Raw genomic sequence first — 20467 nt, forward strand, 5'->3', positions numbered from 1 at the left:
TGCAAGAACACTCATGCAGTGTAGACATCCGGCAAGTTTTTCCATAAGAACAGCTGTTCTTGCACAAGAAGCCACCAGTGTAGACATAGCCTAATTGTATGAGGAGACACAAACAGTGGATACACCAAACAGACAAGGCAGCACAAGATAATGGTTTGCAATTAGCATAATATGCAGCTATCCCAGTATACCAGCTGCCTAGCTGTTCTCAAATGTTGCAAAAAGCAAGTCTTCTGGGAATTTAACTGGAATTTTATCAGAATAAATTTCAGTGGTAAGTTATGCTATATAAAATCAGCAAATGGCATGCTAGCATTGAGGACCAGAAGCAGAGGGCCACAGAAGCCCTCATGTATTTCCCACCCAAATGCACAAAAACAAACATTCTCTTTCCCCATTCATGTTTTTTCAATCTTTCTTTCTCTCTCTTGCTTTATCATCTTGCTTTCAAACTTATATACCACACAGCTACAGTCCACTCACTCGCCTCCATTAAGACTATTTTATTTATCTACCCAGTCCATCCTTTCTCCATTTCCTTGCCTCAATTTTTTGTTTCATACAATCCATTTTCTGGTTCTGTCCACAATCTCAAACTCCAAGCCCTGGTCCCCTGCCCTAGACCACTACATCCCTCAACAATTCATCAGTTCTCAACCCCTCATCTCATCTAATTCACCAAGTCTTAATCCTTGTACCCAAATCTATCAATTCTAGGTTCTTTCTCTCCCAAACAATTCAATTCTTGCCCCCCCCTTCTCTTTCTAAATATAATACATCAGTGTTCTGCCCCTTGCCCCCTTCTCATCTTCTCTTCAGGTGAGTACCATACAAAATATCTCCCAAGTAATTAGGGCAACACATCATTCCCTTCTCCAAATCTCTGTAACTCAGCTCATGTGCCAGCTCAATAATAATTCTTCTATTCTAATAATAAACACCCATTTTCCCATTTCATTACAGCCTTCATCCACCCTCTCAGTTCCATTCTTCCTTTCTAGCAATTCTTAGATCCCTTTCCTTGTTCTCCACCATCCCATCAATTTTTGGCCCTTCTCCCGTGACCACTCATATCTGAGAACTTCGTATCTTTGAACAGTCATCTCCTTCACTGTTTCGTGGTTGCTTGCTCTCAGCTCCTCATAGACCAGGCCAGATGTCATCTCAAAGCCCAGCACTAACTTTCTGAGTTATAGGAGAATACTGTGATAAGGAAGCATCTCTCCGGCTCCCTGGTAACTGTGTTCTTGGCCCTGAGGCAAAAGGAGGAGCAGGCGAAGAGAAGCAAGCTCCCTGCCAGTCAGGATGGTAAGGATCTGTCAGTGCATCAGTTTTCTGCCTTTTCAGCAGCAAGAAGGGTGACCAGGGAGAGAAGAAAGGGGCAGTGAGTGGGGGCAGGGAGGAGGACACTGAGGGGCAGTGAATGGGAAATAGCAGGCGGATGAGAGGATTATGTGAGGGGAGTGAAAAGGCAGGATGATGGTAGCAGGAGGCAGTGAATGGGAGGCAGGATTCCAAAAGGAGGCACTGTTCTCCATTGATCAGAATCACTTATGTGGGACAAATACTTTAGCCAGTATATCTTTGCAGATCCACCAACTATGGGGGGAAAAGAATCAGTCCAACGTAAGGGTGAAGCAGTTCAAGAGTGCTGGGTGCCAGATGATGCGGAATATGGGCTCTTGGGTCACAATATGTTATGCTCAATTGTGGCTGCTTTTCCTCATTTGCATCCACCATAGGCATGACTGGAATGGCTTAACACATTTTTTTAATGAAAAACTGATTGATGAGCTACCAACATATAAAATGTAATGAACACCTCAGAAAAAAATCATGCGGGAAGCTGAGTGGACACTGAGCAAGCACAGATTGCACTGCACCTTGAGCAGTCAGCTAGAAATAAAAGGAGATTGGGGCCTTGGACATCTGCATGGGGCGGACAGCCGCTCCCAATGGACACTGCTATCTGTAAGGCTCCAAACTCCTCGGCCCGAAAACATGCATAGCCAAGAGTCTGACCCTCGCTGGGCAATTCCCCAAAAAGTATCTTTAGTTTCCGACTCTCAAATAACACAAATGGGCATCAAGAATTCTAATGCCTGTGGCATTTTCTGTTGCAGACAAGATGAAGAGTTCTGTTGCGGTTGCACAATAGCCTATCCATGCTAATCCCCATACAACCAATGCATGGCAGTTATTCATACAAAGACAAGGGAAGGCTTTAATCTATGGATTATCTGGGCATTTAGCTAAAGTGATCCCCAAATACATAAAACCCTTCAGTTCCTGCTTCTATCTGGAACAATAGAGGCAGGGCTTTTTTTCAAACCTTTTGGGTACAAACAAGTTCCTCTCGCTGATAATCTTATTGTGCTCAAACACTCTGCATAGAGAGCAAACACCCATGTTTCAAATGGAATATGGACCTGCTAAGTAACAAGCATCTGACGTAAGCGGGACACATGCTCTTAGATGAACAGGCTGCTGAATGTACCAGAGGCTTCTAGACATTTTCAGTCACATTACAAGGCTGCCATGGTTAAGGAGTTCCTTCTTTCAGGGTCTAAAAGGAGACTCAATTTGTATTCACAATTGGGATTTAGTTTCCAGTGTGAATCTGGCCTTTCATTGGGCATGGTGTGCATGGAAAACTGAGAAGCAAATAGGATAAACAGCTTTTGCCTAAAAGTTGAATTCTCCAGGCACCACACCTTCCAAATTACAATGGTTCAAATGTGGGCTGTGAAGCAAAAACAGTAGAATTGAAACACATGCGGGATTATACATGGGATATATAAATGTGTGTATATACATGGGGTAAAATTCAGCTACTCTAGCACATTTACAATGTAAAGTGATTGGTTTTGTTTGAAGAATATTTCCAGCCAGACCTGGGAATTAAGGGCAAATCAGCTTTAGCAAGATGGAGTTAGTGTTGATACCGCAGTCAGTCTCCAATCTGCTGCTGCCTTTCAAGTATCAGGTCTCTTGAAACTATATGATAGCAAAAATGAGGCCTGGTAAATTACTTTTAAAAATCCTTTTTAATGAAGAAATAATTCCATTCCAAAATATAGACACACAATTAAATAGATTAATCACTTCAAAATATAACATGTCCCCAGTAGGTTCCAACACACACATACACAAAACAATACATAACAGCAATACAAAAAACCCATACAATAGTAGTTCTGTTACAATATGAATGAATAGTGTGAAATCATTAGTGTCTCTATATCTGTCTCAAGTGGTGTCAAGTACAGTAGTTTAAAAACATCTTACAGTTGTTAGCCTCAAGATTTAACTCTTCATACATTTTTTGGTTCAAAGATAAAAATGCCCTCTCGCTTTAGGACACAGTGGAGTGCTTGTTGTTCATGGCTCCTTCTGCTGAATTGAACCAATGTGATTGCAGCAACCTGAGGTTGCAATATTTACAAGGTCTATCTACAATAACTGCCAAGAACTAATAAAGATGGGTGAAGATGACTAAAAGTAAAGGCAGACACCTGTGCTAAATAATGATTCAACAATTTGGCTCATGCATATAAGAAAATACATATTATATCACAACAAAGGCCACACACCGTATTATGCAGGCTAGTTAACATTACTACGTACAGATAACCTATTCTCCTCTTCAACTTTCAACATTCAAGAACCCTATTTGTCTCCACATCCCTGTTTCCTGATTGTAAACTACTGAGTAGTCCTTCCATTCCAGTCAACCACTCAGGGAATATTGACTACTGTAGTTGGCCTTTTGTAATTAGAAAAGGCCTGTATTGGGGACCATTTCTGGAAGTTTGCTTTTGGGGGGAGGGATAGCTCAATGGTACCTGAACATTGGCCTGCTAAACCCAGAGTTGTGAGTTCAATCCTTGTGGAGGCCATTTGAAACAAAAATTTGTCAGGGATGGTACTTGGTCCTGCAAGGCAGGGGACTGGATTCAATGATCTTTCAAGGTCCCTTCCAGTTCTAGGAGATAGGCAATCTCCATTAATTTAATTTAAGTTTGTTTAATGACCATACACCAGAACCAATATAATACCTGACAAATAATCAAAGACCAGCTGGGCTGAAACGTAGCCAGCTTTACCATTGGAAACAAAAAAGCTTAAATTAGAGATTTGGAGAGCCAAATAAAAAGTGCTTCATCTCAGGGTTCTAAAGTAGAAGAGGTCACCTAGAACTCTGTTTGGGATTGCCTTGCGAACACCAGGCTGAGAGAAAGCTGCTTGGTTTGTAATCCTGGATCCCTGGCAATGGATTTATGCTATTGCACTTACTTTCAGCATAACGATGTGTCCATAGACATGAGAGTTATGTAAGGTAGCTGTTAATCCAGAGGCAGTTAAATGTTGAATGAGTCAGTCATGGCATGTAGTTTTCTGTTAGCTCACTTTGTATTCAGGAAATGTTTGACTATAATCCTAAAATGACAACATTGGCCGTAACTTCACCGCAGTAGTTTTCAGTGTTGAGTGCTAGGTACTAGGTACATTCCTGAGAAGAGGCCGTAGCAGGTGTATGCCAGCATAGGTATGGTGCCTACCTTTTTAGTCTGGCATATACCACAAGAGCAATGACGTGTGATTGGGAGGAGTGGGGGAAGTCTAAATGAAGTATCAGTTTGGCTATCTGAGGCCACGGTCAGATATACCAGAAGATGTGAGCAAAAGGTCTGCATAAGCACTCACACTGTATGAAAGTAAAAAACAAACAAACCAGGAGTAACTCTTTCTGACAGATGTTCTATACCTAGCACTCAATCTCAGTGAAATAGTCACAAGACTAAAGAGTGTGTACACACGGTGAGTGAATTTATTGGGACAAGCTATGGAGCAATCCAGGACACATCCTAAAATGTTATCATGAAACAGAGGTTAGACAGACTTGCTGCAGCCTGTTTCACATCAGTACCTGATCACTCAGTGAAGGCAGTCGGTTCCAGGTGCGGCCCTATTTGTATGAAACCCTAGAATTTTTAGGGCTGCTGGACATTGTCACTACATTCTTAAGTAATATCCTGTGTGTGAGATATTGCCAGCTATTTCACTTCAAATTCTGACCAGAACAACATGTAGGATAACAATAATGGCAAGGCAAGTACTCAACAGCTAACATGTTCATTTTGTTATCCTGCAGGATGGAAAAGGCCCACTTTCTCTCATAATTCTCCCATGAGTAAGATAAACAGTTAAGAGTTACTAGAAGAGACAATAATTCCATAACCCTATGCCTAGTCTTTCGAAAACAACAGCTCTATTTTCCTTGTGCATTTCACTGATTGCTATGTCTCCATTCAGCTCTGTAAGTCTCACTACACATTTCCAAGAACGCATGCAGAACATCTGGTGGCTGGCTAAGGCAATACACATTTGGAAATGAAAGGAAACAGTTGCAAGCACACTTTAAGCCTAGATATTTAAAGCTGAAGGCCTCAAAAATAACATGATGGAGTGGGAAAAAAATAGAAAGAGCCGATTTGTTGAACACATGTTTACTAAAGCTAAAACATCAATGAAACAATACCATGGAAGATTAATCATGACTTCAGTCAGTTGAGGGATCTTATGGCACCTGTGGTTTATAAACAGCTTTAGTAACGAGTATTTCAAAACATAGTTCACAGTTTTAAGAAGATCTGTGCTGATTTAAAAACTAGATTCTATATAATTTGAATGTTGCCTTTTGTATATGATATCTATTTGGAAAAAAGTATTTACACTAACTTCTATGGCTGATTTGTTCGATTACTTTGAAAGAAAACATTCCTAAATTACATGTTAGCCCTAAATTTCGAGGGGGGGAGGGGATAGTGCATTTTGTGCAAGTCTTTTATGTTAAAGACTTTTAAACAAATTGCAAACATAGTGTGGTACTTTGCTTTTGGGCTACTAAATATATACACTCAGGATTATAATTATTCACTGTTAAATGCATAATTGTAGCTTTTTTATTTCTTTTGTGAAAGAAAAATGTACAGTGTATAGTAAACTGTTCTACTAAAATCTTGAAGTATTCAGAAATCAAATTGCAATCTATAAACAGTATTAATATTGTAATTGTAAACTGAACAGGTTCAACATCATGTGCAAAGGGTTTACATGTTTTGTGGATACTGCTATTATTTGTAACAGCAGTGCACATTTCAGCCTGCTTTCTTCATCGGTAATGAGCCATGTTACAGAATATGTAGCTAATATAAGTTAGCTTTAAACAAAAGTCTTTTTCTCAAAACACACACCTACAAACTACAACTTTTAGAACAAAAGTACTGTGCTACAGTCCTCGGAACTTTGTTAGTCATTTGATTTTTTTGTCAAGAGATGCTGCACTTGTTGGTTCCATTCTTCTGTGAAGTTTGCAGCCAGATTTTCTTCATCATCTGTTCGAATGCAGCTCTCCTCCTCATCAGTTCTTACATAGCTTTCGTTGTCTCTCTGATTGTAGCTTGCCTGCTAAACATTTAGGAGAACTTTTAAAAGGGAAAGACATTTTAAAACACACACACAAACTTTTCAAACAAAATCTTCATGTGCTGCAGTAACAAGAAAACAAAAAGCCACCCAATTCTCCGGGTTACAACTTAGGCTTAAAGATGAAACCTACTACACATCAATGCAAATCTCAACTATTCGAGCAGGTGAAATTGCAGAGGATGAAATCCAATCCCACAGAACAGGACAGAATTTTGGGCTGTTCTTCCAGTTCTGGTGGGTATGAGTAATGGCCTGACACCTTGGCTATGTCTACACTGCCGGCTTCTTGCACAAGAAGCCTTTTGCACAAGAGTTTTTGCACAAAAACTTCTTGCGCAAGAGCACGTCTACACCTCAAAGCACATTGCAAAAGTTATGTGCTTTTGTGCAAGAGAGCGTACACACTGCATGGCCATCAGAGCACCTGTGTTTTTTCCCATATGGGTTTCTTGCACAAGAAACCCCTCTGGAGTGTCCACACTTGCCTTTTTGCGCAATAGCTGTAGTGCAAAAGGGAGTTATGCCCCGTAGAAGGAGGTTTACCTACACCGGGAAAAGCCCTCTGTTCTGCCATTTAACTGCTAATTTACTTGTGCAAAAGCACATTTGAGGTGTGGACGCTCCACAGTTTTTTGAGCAAAAACGGCCACTTTTGCGCAAAAACCTCGCAGTGTAGACATAGACGTTCTCTTCTATGTACACAGCCTACTGGGGCAACTAGAATTGTGTAACAGATCTCTTGATGCTCCAATTTTCTGCTTCAATGCGTAGCCCTCTATGCTGGCTGAGCTGGTGTGGATTTAATTTATAACGTGCACGAGTGGTACAGATACTCATGTGCAGCCACTTGGCTAGCAGCACCTCCCCTGACAGCCGCCAGCTAGGAATTCAAACAGTGTTGAGAATCTTGCATTGGACCTATTCACACAAGTGAATGTCACCATATGGATGTAAAAGCTGATCTGCAATTAATGTAACTAAAGCAAGATGCTTCTCCTTGATGAGGGTTTTCGTATCCTGCACAACCAATGGCATGATCCTGTGTTTCTAGATCTGGATGCTTCAAAGTTTTATTCAGTGATGGAAGACTTTTGATGTTCCAATGATTATCTGAGGAATTAATTTTGAGAATACAGGGAGCATGTTCTTTTGCTATATTCCTCCTGGGGAAAGAGTTCTTTCATCCTCTTTATACCTCCCCACTTCAAAGTTAAAGGAATTATAGTTTATTTTACACTCCTTCTGTGAACTACTTAGTACAGTCAAATTACCTCGCAGTACTGCTGATGGTAACATATGGAATAGCAATCTATGGACAATGGATCCCCTTCTATTTATGTCAGGCTAAAACTGGGTTCTACAGGTTTAGAGCTCATCTGCCATATGTTTGAAAATAAGTCAGATGAACTGAAAAAAGTTGGACAGAGTTAGGGTTCAAGAACACAGGAATAGCCATACTGGGTCAGAACAAAAGTCCTCCTGCTCAGTACCCTGTCTTCCGAAAGTGGCCAATGCCAGGTGCCCCAGAGGGATTGAACAGAAAAGGTAAACATCAAGTGATCCATCTCCTCTAGCTCCCTCTCAGTTTTTGCAAACAGAGGCTAAGGATACCATCTCTGCCCATCCTGACTCAAAGCTATTGATGGATCAGTCCTTCATGAATTTATCTAGTTTTTAGTTTTCTTCTTTCCTTCTCTTTCCCAAAGTTTTCTAATTCTGTTCAGTTCTTCAAGCACAGATGCTGCTACTGGATTCAAGAATCCCTGAACATAGTTAATTTAGTATCTCCTCTCATTTACAAAAGACTTAATATTAACAACAAGGAGTCCTGCGGCACCTTAAAAACTAACAAATATAATTGGGCATAAACTTTCATGGGCTGGAACCCACTTCATCAGATGTATGCAGTGGAAATTTCAGTTTGGCGGGTATATATGTGCAAAGATGAGTGTGTTACATTACTATGCGGAGGACAATTGCTAATGAGGTCAATTCAATCAAGGTGGATATGGCCAATTCCCAACAGTTGATGAGAAGGTGAGAATACCAAAAGAGAGAAAATTACTTCAGTTTCGGATCTCAGCCAGAATGAAGAAGTGTGCATAAGAGCCTGAAAATTAAACATAAAGTAGTGGAAAAGAGCAGTTATTTGAATTTATTTTAAACCTCAAAGTTTTAATTTGCATTTTAGGTTGGTTCTTTTTCAGATAATTTAAGGATATATAAATATAGGTACATCTCATACTTCTTGATGGCATCATTATAAACCACAAGAGCAAAGTAAGAGTGGTCTGTGAGGCATCCAGAACATTAAGATGCGTTTATAACTTTGTGTATAATTTAGTTTTTTCTTTACTGTACATAAATATGCCGTAGATGAGCATTAGTGGGTATGAAGAGGGGTTATTACACATTTCCAGCTTCTTTCTGTTCCAGACCTGGCATTGAGATGAAGAGGTGGTTTTTATGCAAGAAATAAGTACCAGTGAATTACGGAATTATAAATACATTGAAGGTTTCTACTAATGACATAATAAGTCACAATTTGAAGCTCAAGAGATTAGTAATGGCACAGGCTTCTTCTCTCCTTCCTCCAGTATTCATAATGTCAGCCACAGTTTATTTCTTGTTTCACTATAATTTAATGGTTAAAAAATCCAAGTATTCATGCAACATTAAAGCTGAAAAACGATGCACTGAAAGTTCAGGTTGATCTTCCAAAGTTAATTTGGCCACTTTACACAGCTGGCATTTTTATTTTCTATGCTACTAATAAGGAATATTATATTAAAGTTATATAGAGAGTTATAATAAAGATAAAAAGAAAATATTACCTTTTTGGTCTGTAGTTTAGTTTATACAGCAGGATGGGGGCAACCTCATTTTTGTAACGTGTTCAATAGTGAAAGTTAGATTTCTTCAACCTTAATGTTCCACCTAATGCTATTTTTACATTTAATATGCCTTTTTAGAATAATACATAAGCCTTGACCTATTTGGCTTTGGGATCCCATATGTTTCGCCAGCGGAACGTGTAATTAGAGCTGAATGAATTTTTTTTTTGTGGCAAACAGTAAATTTGCCATGAGAGTTGCATTTTTCAGGGGCTCCAAACTATTTGCAAAGTCAGGTCACATTCAGCAAATACTTTTGGCTAAAAAAAATTGAAAACAAACATTTCTCAAATGTCAACATAAACCATTTTGACACTTTTGTTTTTCAAATAAACATTTCCTTTGGCAATATAATTTATGCTGATTTAAATCAAGATTTGAAATGTTTTGTTCAATTTTTTTGTTTTGATTAAAAAAAATGTAAATGTTTCTGTTTAGTTGAGGCAACCCCTTTTCCTCTTCCTTGTTTGGTCTGGTAAAGCCACCAAGCCAAAACAATCAATTATTTGCCCATCTCTACATGAAAGTGTATTGGTTTTGTGACTATGCTAAAGATTCCTTATCACATCAGCTCTCTTATCCATAGACAAGTGTCCTGGTGACTGTACTAGAGCTGACCATACTACACACATTCTTTAATGATTATTTTGTTCACAAATTCATACACGAGTCCAACTGTGATTTCACCTCCTGTAAAACGCAGACCACAGGACTTCTCTAAATTAATTCCTGTTTGAACTAGAGTATACTAGAAACATTAGAAACATTCAATCTCAATTTCAAATAGAAAATCCACTAGAACCCTTGGTATACTATGCTAATGGCTAATTACCATCTCTGTTAAAAATGCATGCCTTAGGTCCAGTTTGAACTTGTATAGCTTCAACGTCAAGCCATCAGGCATTACTATGACTTTATCTACTATACTGAAGAGATCTCTATCATCACATTTCTGATTCCTAGGTAGTCATTTAGGCCATGTCTATACTAGAAGGCTACGTCTACACTGGCATGATTTTCCGGAAATGCTTTTAACGGAAAAGTTTTCCGTTAAAAGCATTTTCGAAAAAGCGCATCTAGATTGGCAGGACGCTTTTCCGGAAAAGCACTTTTTCTGGAAAAGCGTCCGTGGCCAATCTAGACACGCTTTTCCGCAAAAAAGCCCCGATCGTCATTTTCGCGATCGGGTTTTTTTTGCGGAAAACACTACCGTGCTGTCTACACTGGCCCTTTTCCGGAACAGTTTTCCGGAAAAAGACTTTTGTCCGAACAGGAGCAGCATAGTTTTTCCAGAAAAGCACTGATGATTTTACATTAGATCGTCAGTGTTTTTCCGGAAATTCAAGGGGCCAGTGTAGACAGCTGGCAAGTTTTTCCGGAAAAGCAGCTGATTTTCCGGAATAACTTGCCAGTGTAGACACAGCCGAAGATTATTTTGAATTTACTAAGTTCGACTTCTGGGCACCCAATTTTACAAATTCGAAATTCCATGTCTTCACTTGGGGGAAGAATTGAATGTAGTCCGAGGCAGGCTCCATTAATATGGATGCACCACGTTGGACTTAGAGCACCAGAAAACACTCTGAGGAGCAATGGGAGGCCTCCCAGAGGCCTATTAATTTGAATTAGTGGCACTGGAGCATCTACACTAACATTATTTCTGACTTCTGAGTTCAGGAATAGCATTATTGCACATGAAAAGCAGGACTATGGAGTTTGAATTCCACAGCCCCTTATTTCGGAATTACGGGCTTGGTAGCGTGGAAGCATCGCTTACAAACTCGACCTTGGGAGGGTTATTTTGGACTAAGATCCTAGTGTACACCAGGCCTTATACGCTGTTATTAAGTTAATAGACAGATTGCTCGCAGGACCGTACGTGGGGTGTGTGAAAGGTGTGAACACACTCCCTGCATGATCCCCCAAGTAAGTGTGAGGGAGCTCTGTGGACTCGAGCTCAGCCTTCCTTTTTCCTCCCACAGAGGAGAGCCCATGCTGGTGCTTCAGCCTTGCCCTCCTTCCTCCTCCCCCCTGTGAGGCTGAAGCCCCAGAGTCAGCTTCCTGCTGGGGTGAGGGGAAGCCTCAAACTTCGCTGCGTGATCTGGCTCATGGGGAATAAGCACTCCCCCTTCTTCTCCCCTGGCTGGGGGAACAACAGTGCACAGATGAGCTGCCTGGAGGCTTCCCCTACTGCTCTCATTGGCTGTAGTCTGGCCAATGGGAGCAGCGGGAGGCTGTGCCTGGGACCAGTGTGGGGCACAAAGGCAACTAAGTGTCCCCCACTCCCTCATGTCCAGACCCTTGCACCCACACATCCTCATGCTCCCCCACCCAAACCCCATGCCCCCACCCTGCTCCTGCACCTTATTCCCTGGCTAGACACCTACCCTCAAGCCCACTCCTGCACCCTCCTCCCTGGCCATACACTGTACTTTCCCTTGCTTTTTCCCCCTCCACCTGGCCACACATTCTACTCCCAGGGTACGTCTAGACTACATGCCTCTGTCGCCAAAGGTATGTAGATTAGGCTACCAGACATAGGAAAATGAAGTGGCGATTTAAATAATCGCCGCTTCATTTAAATTTACATGGCTGCCGCGCTGAGCCGACAAACAGCTGATCAGCTATTTGTCGGCTCAGCGCGATAGTCTGGACGCGCGGGTGTCGACGTCAAAGGTATTTGTCGACCACCCAGGTATGCCTCCTGGGATGAGATATACCTGGGAGGTCGACAAATACCTTTGATGTCGACACCTGCGCATCCAGACTATCGCGCTGAGCCGACAAACAGCTGTTTGTCGGCTCAGCGCGGCAGCCATGTAAATTTAAATGAAGCGGCGATTATTTAAATTACCGCTTCATTTTCCTATGTCTGGTAGCCTAATCTACATACCTTTGGCGACAGAGGCATGTAGTCTAGACGTACCCCCAGCCTGCTCCTGCATCCCTACATCCCATCCAGATCTTGCACCCTCACCCCTCCTGCACTCCACCTCCTGCTCAGATACTGCACCCCTATTCCTCTTTCTGGCAACCCTGTCCCTCACACTGAACCCCCCATTTTTGTCGCAACACCAGAGCCTATGGGGACCACAAAATCCACTAACCCTGGAACCCCAGAAGAGTAAAACTGGGTTTGGTTCTGCTTTGGGCAGGGGATTGGACTCAAAGACCTCCTGAGGTCTCTTCCAACCCTATGATTCAATGGGAAGCTCTGAACCTCAGTCCTCCCTGTCCATCCCCTTTCCCTGGTGGGCTAGAGTGCCAGAGGCAGGGCCGGCTCGAGCCATTCCTGTGCCCTGGGCAGTAGGCGTGCGACGCATGCGCGGCTCTGTTCCCCGGGCGCACTGCACATGCGTAGCCCCACACCACGGCGCGCTGTGCACCTTACAGCTGCAATTGGGTGCCCCCTAAAGGTTGGCGCCCCGGGCAGCTGCCCGGCTAGCCCCCTCTTAATCCAGCCCTGGCCAGAGGAGTAAGGTGTCTCACTTGGGGGCCACATCAGTGAGGGTTGAGGGTATTTGGAGGGTTTTTTTTTGTCTTCTCACTTGTGTGGTTCCCAGCTGATATTTTTGTGGGCCAGTGGCCTCCAGCCCAAAAAAGATTCCTCACTACGGCCATAAATAAAGAAAACATGGGAACCTTTTGTGTTGGACATAAATAAATATTTTACTTTATTTAAAATGAAGTTTGATAAAATAATATGAGAAAGTTAAAATGCTTACTCTGTTTAATAATTTAAATTAATATTTTCTTTCTTACTGGTTAAATTAAACCATTCTCCCTCGGTGCAGCACCAGCAAAGTGGCTTGGGCGTAATTATGTAATTAATGGAGAGTTTCCATTAGCAACTGGTGGTCCAAGGAAAGGTTTGCATTGAGCCAGGTGGGACACAGACCAAAAAGTTTGAGAACCACTGTGTTAGGGGGATGGGAGAGTGCTGTGCTGAAGGGAGATGGGTGGGCAGTGAGGGTGGCAGAGCAGCAGGGCTGGGGGAATGGCACTCCCTACCTGTGAGGAGCAGCCTGGGCCCGGCCCCGCTGGCCAGAAGCCCGGCCTGCACTCACCTGGCGCTGGCCTCACTGAGCAGGTAAAGCAGCAGGAGGGAGAGGTGGCTAAGGGAGCAGGGGGCCATGGTGGCCATGCTGCCCGCCATGATTCCAGAAGATAATTTCTATAAAACCTTTATTACTGTGTAAATCTGTAGTATGTTATAACAAAATCATTTTACCATTCACTGTTCCCACTCAAATTTTTTCATTAACCTTTCTTATGTACACTCATTGCATGACTATTTTGAACTCCTTTATATTTAAAAAAATTGCAGTCCACATTTCCAAAAAAACACCCCCTCCCCCCAACAGAAATTCCTGCATACGGGCCTGCTTTGAATCTATCACTGTCACTATACCTATTAAGTTTGTGGACATAATACTACTTGGCTTGCGGTGCTTACAAGTTACATTGAATTTCAGGAGTAAGGTGTCCTAAACAAATATACTGTTAGCCAAAACATCATTACAATGCATTTGAAAAAATATTGCACAAAACAATCTAGTGTCCACATGTGATGTTTCTGACTTTAAACACTCATAAAACTACTAAACTTCCTTTCCACTTGTTTTAAATTCTCAGATGGATCTAAAAGAAAGACATGCTTTGTTGTTCCAGCTTCACTCCTTTTTGAGTTGATTATAATATTCCTGGGTGGACCTTAAGTGCAAATTGTTCCTTTCACATTCATAATTTAGGGCCTGATTTAAGCTCACTGAAGTCTAAGGAAAATAGTTCTTTTGGCATCAACGGATTTTGGATTAAGGCCTGAAAGAACTGGTTTTGCTTGAAACTTTGTAGGGAAAAATCTGTAGAAACAGAAAAATACAAGGCCAGTTTTGCATAAAGCGAGGTAGTGGACAACAGAAAGCGGATGGAAAAGACTGCAGGCAGACTGCAGTCACTTTCTGTATGGAGGGTGTTTGTAGGTTGGAAAATCCCAAAAAGGGAAGCCAGATATGTAGGGCAGGACCCTCGAACAGTGGGTGCGCTTGGCCCTCCCTAGCACCATTGGCAGGGTGGCAGAAGACCCAGGAAGGGGACTTAAACTCGAGGGAGTGTACTGATTTGGAACCTGGGGGCAGTGCCAATATCAGGCAAGGCACTGGGATAGGCTGTGGTGGACCTTTGTGAACTGAACTCAGAGACAGGGTTGCAAACAGACTCAGTTGGACCTTTTAACCTGGAAGGGTAAAACGGAAGTGACCTAGCCATGAAGGAGAGATGCTGAGGGTCCTGGAGTGAGAAGTGCTGCAGACCACAGCAACAGCAAATGGTGGACAGGAGCATCAGCCTCAGTTTAACTCGCAGAGAGACTAGGAGGAGGTATTAGCCCAGGGGTGAGTGGTCACCCTGGGAGGTGACCATTTTGAATTCCTTAGGGGGGGGAGGAAAGAGAGAGTGCACTATTCTTTGCCAGGCACGTATTAAAAAAGCAAACCACCAAAACAAAAGCAAAATAAGCACTTGATGCATGAGGGAAGATCTGAGGAGGAGGGGGCTGTTGAGGTGAATATGACTGTACTCCCTGGATAGCCCAAAGGTACCTGAAGGAGCAGATGGCACTTCGCCAGCTGGAAGCATTTCTCTGTGGTTGCAAGAAAACTAGATTTTAAATTCCTACAAGCAAGAGTTGTGAGGTCCCACTTATTATGGAGGTGAAGAGGCAACTACCTCCTATGAACCAACTGCCAGAGGATTCATTTGGAGGTCTAGGAAAGGTTCTGCAAAGCCCAAGGCCTATTCACTCCCACTACTAACCCACCATCAGGCACAGTCGCCAGCTCTCTCTTCAACCTGGTTCTTGTTGTAACTCCCTAAGGGTATGTCTATGCTTGCCCCCTAGTTGCTAATGAAGCACGGAATTTAAATATCCCGCGCTTGATTAGCATATTCGCGGCCAGTAGCCATTTTAAAATGCTGGTCGCCCAATTTAACTTGCTGTGTGTAGACGTGGTATTCGGATCCAAAACCTTTCCCTCCAATTAACTGTTACTCCTCATTAGCAACTTCGGTATGCTTCATTTGCCTCCCTAGTCCGAACTAGGGGGCAAGTGAAGACGTACCCTAACTGTCCTAGGTTCATTCTCAGCCACATGGGCCCAAACATTGCTGCAACTGGGTTCCTGGTGAGTGTGCTCTACTAAGGAGCTACTCAGAACTGGAACAGGAGGAGGCTCTGAGAGCTGAAAGGGGATCCTGCCAAGTTTAGTGACTGAAATGCCAGCTCAAAATTCCACCTTCTCTCACCCACCCACCATGGGGCACTGCAGTTGAACAGAGAAATCCACTAGCAGATGGCCCAGCCCACTGTCTGTAAGACCTGGCCAGAACACCCATGTATTGTAAAGATGAGCCACAGAACTGCAAATTGAAATAGTAAGAGAAACGCCTGCCTAAAAAACTGTTCCATCTCCTCAAACCTCGGAGTGGAAGGGGCTATGACCCCACAATCCTATTTGGAGTCCCACAGCGAAGCTCAGCCCCTGCGCACAGCATGACGCACCTGCCCAAAATGCAGCTCCCTGCCCTCGAACGATGCCCCGTTTCAGCATCCCTGGGCAGCAAGTCACCCTCAAAGGCATGCAGTTCAGCTGAGCTGACTGCAGGTTTGGCCAACGTTTATGGGTACGGTCTCCCAATTGAAGCACCATGTTATGAAGCTAAGTCACCATTTACAAGTTGGAGTGTAAACACAAGTGTTTTGTTTTTTTCTAAGTGGGATGAGATGTTGAAAAAAATTAACAATTTTGAAAAAAGCAGACTGATGCTTTCCAAACAGACTTTTTGTTTTGTTTTGTTTTTTTATTTATTTTTTTTTCTGAAAAAAACCAGGAAATGTTAAAGAAATAGACATTTGCACTAAACAATTTGTTTTCTTTAAAACAGTATTTTACAAACAAAAAGAAATTGTTCCATAAATTTCAATCAACACCTAAAAAAAAAAAATCACCTGTTGGCCAAGATTTAAGTATGGAATTTTTCTGCTCAGCACGTTTTTGAGAAATGTTTGAGGGTGGTAATGGATGAGAATGAAATGTAGATTTCCACTACAGCAGAGAACTAAAATTCAAATCAAACTAAGTTAAAGTGAGACTTAATAAAGAATCACTTTCTCCCTGAGTCTCCTACATGCTAGTGCCTTAAATCATTGCTTTTAGGAGCTTTTCACACAGGTTTAAAACAAACAATAAGCATTACTTGAAAAATGAACTGGATGCGACTAAGTAAATGTTGCTATGGAAACACCAACAAGATATTACTTTAAAAAGTTCAGCTAGTTGAAGTTCACTCTCCCACCATAAATGACCTCTTTTTAATAAGTCACACCTGCATGCAATAATGGCCTACTTCTGCTCCCATGGATGCCATTGGCAAAAGTCCACTGACAACTCTGGGAAATAGATTAGGCCTGAAGTCTATTTTAAGTAAAATAACTTAAAAGTTTTATGCTCAGACAATTTCAAGTTCTATTTTTAGCTGCATCCAATGAAATCTGAAACCACTTTCCACCTGGGGCTTAGACAATGTCAGTCTGTTGCTCCATTAATTTATTTATATGTATATACATACATTTTATTGCCACTTATTTTAATATGAAAAATTTAAATTGAAAACATGATTAAATTATATTTTATACGTTACTAGAACCCACTTTCTCTCTTGAGAATCCATTTGTTATATTTATACCAGATGTTTTCAGGATCACTTCCAGAAACCTTCCTGTAGCATTATTCCAAAATGCAAATAGGATATAATAATTTTAAATAATAATGATAAAGGGTATAACTTTATAACTCAGGAGCTCTGTGACAGTCTGTCAGTCACGTAAATGCGTTCATGTCAATAATGCACAGATCTGACTTGCCCTTTCAGTCTTCTTAATAAACTTCATTTTATAAGAGCAGTTCCAGTAGGTTATTGTTTTCGGGTAAAAAAAAAACCACTTGGCCTTTCACCCAACACCTGTGCAGCACAATACTGGTAGTATTTATACACATAATTTGTTAGCTAATCCAATCTCTAAAAACAACTGCTTTTTCATATTCGACAGCAGGGGTTCTCATGAAATAGAAATGCAGATCTGTTGCCCCCTGCTATAGTTATGCAGTTGGCAGGACTCCAGATAGTGTTTTAACCACTACACCCTGTATAAACTAGGGTTTCATTTTCCAAAGTGATTAAATATTACCAACAAATAAAGTACAGGTTGAAACTCTCTTAATTGGGATTCTCTGCTCTGGCCACATCCAGGGTCCAGCATGATGTTGCAGGACCAGAGAGTCCTGGTAGAGGGCCAGAGGCAAGGATACTGGTGGGCCGGGCAGGGCAGTGGGCTGCCTGCAGTGAGCTGATGGCAAGGCCATCCAGTGTGTGGCAGCAGGTCTGCCCAGTGGGGTTGGGAGACACGTATGTGGATGACTGGCGGGGCTGCAACCTGTGTTAGGTCGGTGGGGGCAGGAATCCATGCTGCACAGCTGCCCAGAGGGTCCTGGAGCCCCAGCGCAGTGCACATGGCTGCCCAGCGGGACCCAGAACCACTGCCGTGATGGCTGTTCAGTGGGTTGGCAGCGCAGCAGGACCGGAGGAGGTGAAGTGCTGGCTGGGAGGCCTGCGGCTAGCTGGGGGTGCGGTGGGGGGGCAGCAGCAGGGGGTTCAGAAATGACTTCCTCTGGTCCAGCAAAATCCCTCATCTGGGACCGGTCAGGAAGGTCCAACCTGTACAAAGGACATATTGTATTTCCTTGAAGTAATGGGCTTCCTCTGGCTTCTATCCACTGCTTGAGGGGGCTATTTTAGATTGCATCATATACTCACCTTCAATGGGGCTCTGTGGCGCCACCTGCCTCCACTTGCTGCCTCCCACAGAGAAGCAGCAGAATGGGGGGGGGCAGTCAGATGCTGGAGCAGCCTCTGTTTGCTGGGAGTTCGGGCCCTCCCGCCCCTGGACAGGGGCTGCTGCCGCCCCATGCTGCTACCTTTGTATCAGAGGCAGCAGTGCAGGGCAGCAGGCAGGAGCTGGTCTGTGCCAGGGAGCCAGTTTTTAAACGGATACAGAGGCAGCAGTGCAGGATGGCAGGGGGCCCCCTGGGAGTGGGGCTGGGGCACATTGGCAGCTGCCCCGCCCCTGGAGGGTAGCATTTTAGTAACCATGTAACCACAAAAATTGTTGCAGCTACACATTTACTAAAGTAACTGATAGCTAACATCCCTACCTTGTCTACCTTGGGGGAGCTCCCAGATTGCCTCATCTTTACATCATTGTGTTTGCATGTAAAGCACGTCTTGTAAAGTTTCAAGGGAAAGATTATGATCTGCTGAAAGCAATTTCTCTATCAATAGATTTATACAATTAATGCATATGAAGTTATGAGAATTCTGTAGTATGGTTGTCACTAAAACATACTGTAAGTTGGGGATTCAGCCAGATACTAGCTCTCCAGAGGAAACATCAAGGGAGGTGGCCAACCCCTGGGTGGGATGTGAAACAACCCTACAATCACTGTCTAGCAAGAGAGCTACAATTCAATGCCTCAGAAAGACCCCCAGACATGTCTGGACTCGTGCTCCCCAAGCACATGGTATAAAACAGAACACAGTGGCCCCAGGCCGGGCCTTTCTCCTTCACTCACCTAAACTGAAAGCAACCAGGACACTCAGAAGACTGAAGATTCCAACTGAGGGGGCTGGCCCAGATTTCAGGGGTGAAATCTGTGTACTATGGACTGTAATATCCAGTGGGGGTGAAAACAACTGCTTGATCTAGTTGTTGGCCATCTTAATAGGGCTGAGACTTTGGACTGCATATTTATTTTTTATTTCCCTTTGCCAATTACTGAAATGTAGCCTCCTTTGTGATGAAATATGGCAGCCACTTAACAGTGCACATCAACACTGGCTGGAACAGAAAGAAAAGCCTAGTTTCATAATTTGAACTCCTGTTAGAAGTGGCATGGGTCAGTTTACTGGTTTTACAACTTATCTGCATATGGCACCAGAAGCAATGCACAGTGCTCCTTAACATCTTACTGGGGCACTAGAGAAGCTCAAAAGTGATCAACTGATACTTCACTGGAGACGATGGGTACTCAGTGATAGCTGTGGATGATGACATTTGTTACATGAGCCCTATCTATCTTATGCACTTATATAGCACCCATTCCTGGAACATCTGAGCACCTCACAATTTGTAATGTATTCATCTGCACAATACCTCTGAGTTAAGGAAGTACAGAGGAGAAACTGAGGCACGGGGCAGGGAACTGAACCTATATCTCCTGAATTCCAGACTAGTGCCCTCATCACTGGATCATTCTCGCTCTCTGGTGGTCAATTCATGCATTGTCACTGACAGGGAAGAAGACCAATTGTCCTCCAGCATAACAGAATAAGATAATAAAATAAAAGTAGTGTGTGTGTGCATGCGTGCATGCGTGCGCACATGTGTGCAAGAGAGAGAGAGAGATCCACAGGACTTTGACCAAACTTCTGTTGGCTTATTAGATGCAGTTTAGAAAGAATTCATGCTTGGATAATTCATATTTGGAAATAAACAAAGGAGGAAACAGCAACATCATACATGCGCATGAAGCAGAAGGTGCAGTGTATCTGAGTTATAAGTTACCAGCTGAAAACTTTCTCTTATACAAATTAAGTTACATATTAGTTCATACTTACTTGAGAGGAGAGTGATAGAAGGATATTGTACTCAACTTTGCAAACTGACCTGTAGATAACAAAGAACATAAAACAAGAAGATGACAAGTTAAGCCAGTGAGCAGACAGGCCAGTGTGTTATTCTGAATAAAGCCATGCAGAAGAGAGGTGATAAGAGAGAAAAATAAGGGACACCAGAACTAAGACTAAAGAAAACTGTCTCATACAATACATTCAGCAAGAGACTATAACAAGACTGTATCTGCTAAGAGATATGGAAGGGTAAGCAGTGTTAGCATTTAGGTTTGTGCATTAAATGTGTTTCTCCTGATAACATTTGTTATTTGCTACATGCTTCAGAAGAAGTAGAA

The 20467-nt window shown here is 42.6% G+C and overlaps 1 protein-coding gene across 24 annotated transcripts in view; it reads right to left on the reverse strand.

Moving 5' to 3' along the window:
- Positions 1–3028: 3028 nt before the first annotated feature.
- The window catches only part of DTNA (dystrobrevin alpha), a 343774-nt gene continuing 326335 nt past the window's right edge, over positions 3029–20467 (reverse strand). For 21 of the 24 annotated variants that reach the window (XM_075920737.1, XM_075920736.1, XM_025180859.2 and 18 more), the window contains one exon: positions 3029–6471. In XM_075920737.1, coding sequence (XP_075776852.1) covers positions 6313–6471 — 159 coding nt within the window. In that variant the 3' untranslated portion in view covers positions 3029–6312. Of the gene's footprint in view, positions 6489–20117; positions 20167–20467 lie in introns of all 24 variants that reach the window. The other 3 variants (XM_075920739.1, XM_075920738.1, XM_075920740.1) reach the window with 3 other exon arrangements.

This window comes from Pelodiscus sinensis, chromosome 2, assembly GCF_049634645.1.
Source record: "Pelodiscus sinensis isolate JC-2024 chromosome 2, ASM4963464v1, whole genome shotgun sequence".
In the NCBI taxonomy this organism is placed as follows: domain Eukaryota; kingdom Metazoa; phylum Chordata; order Testudines; family Trionychidae; genus Pelodiscus; species Pelodiscus sinensis.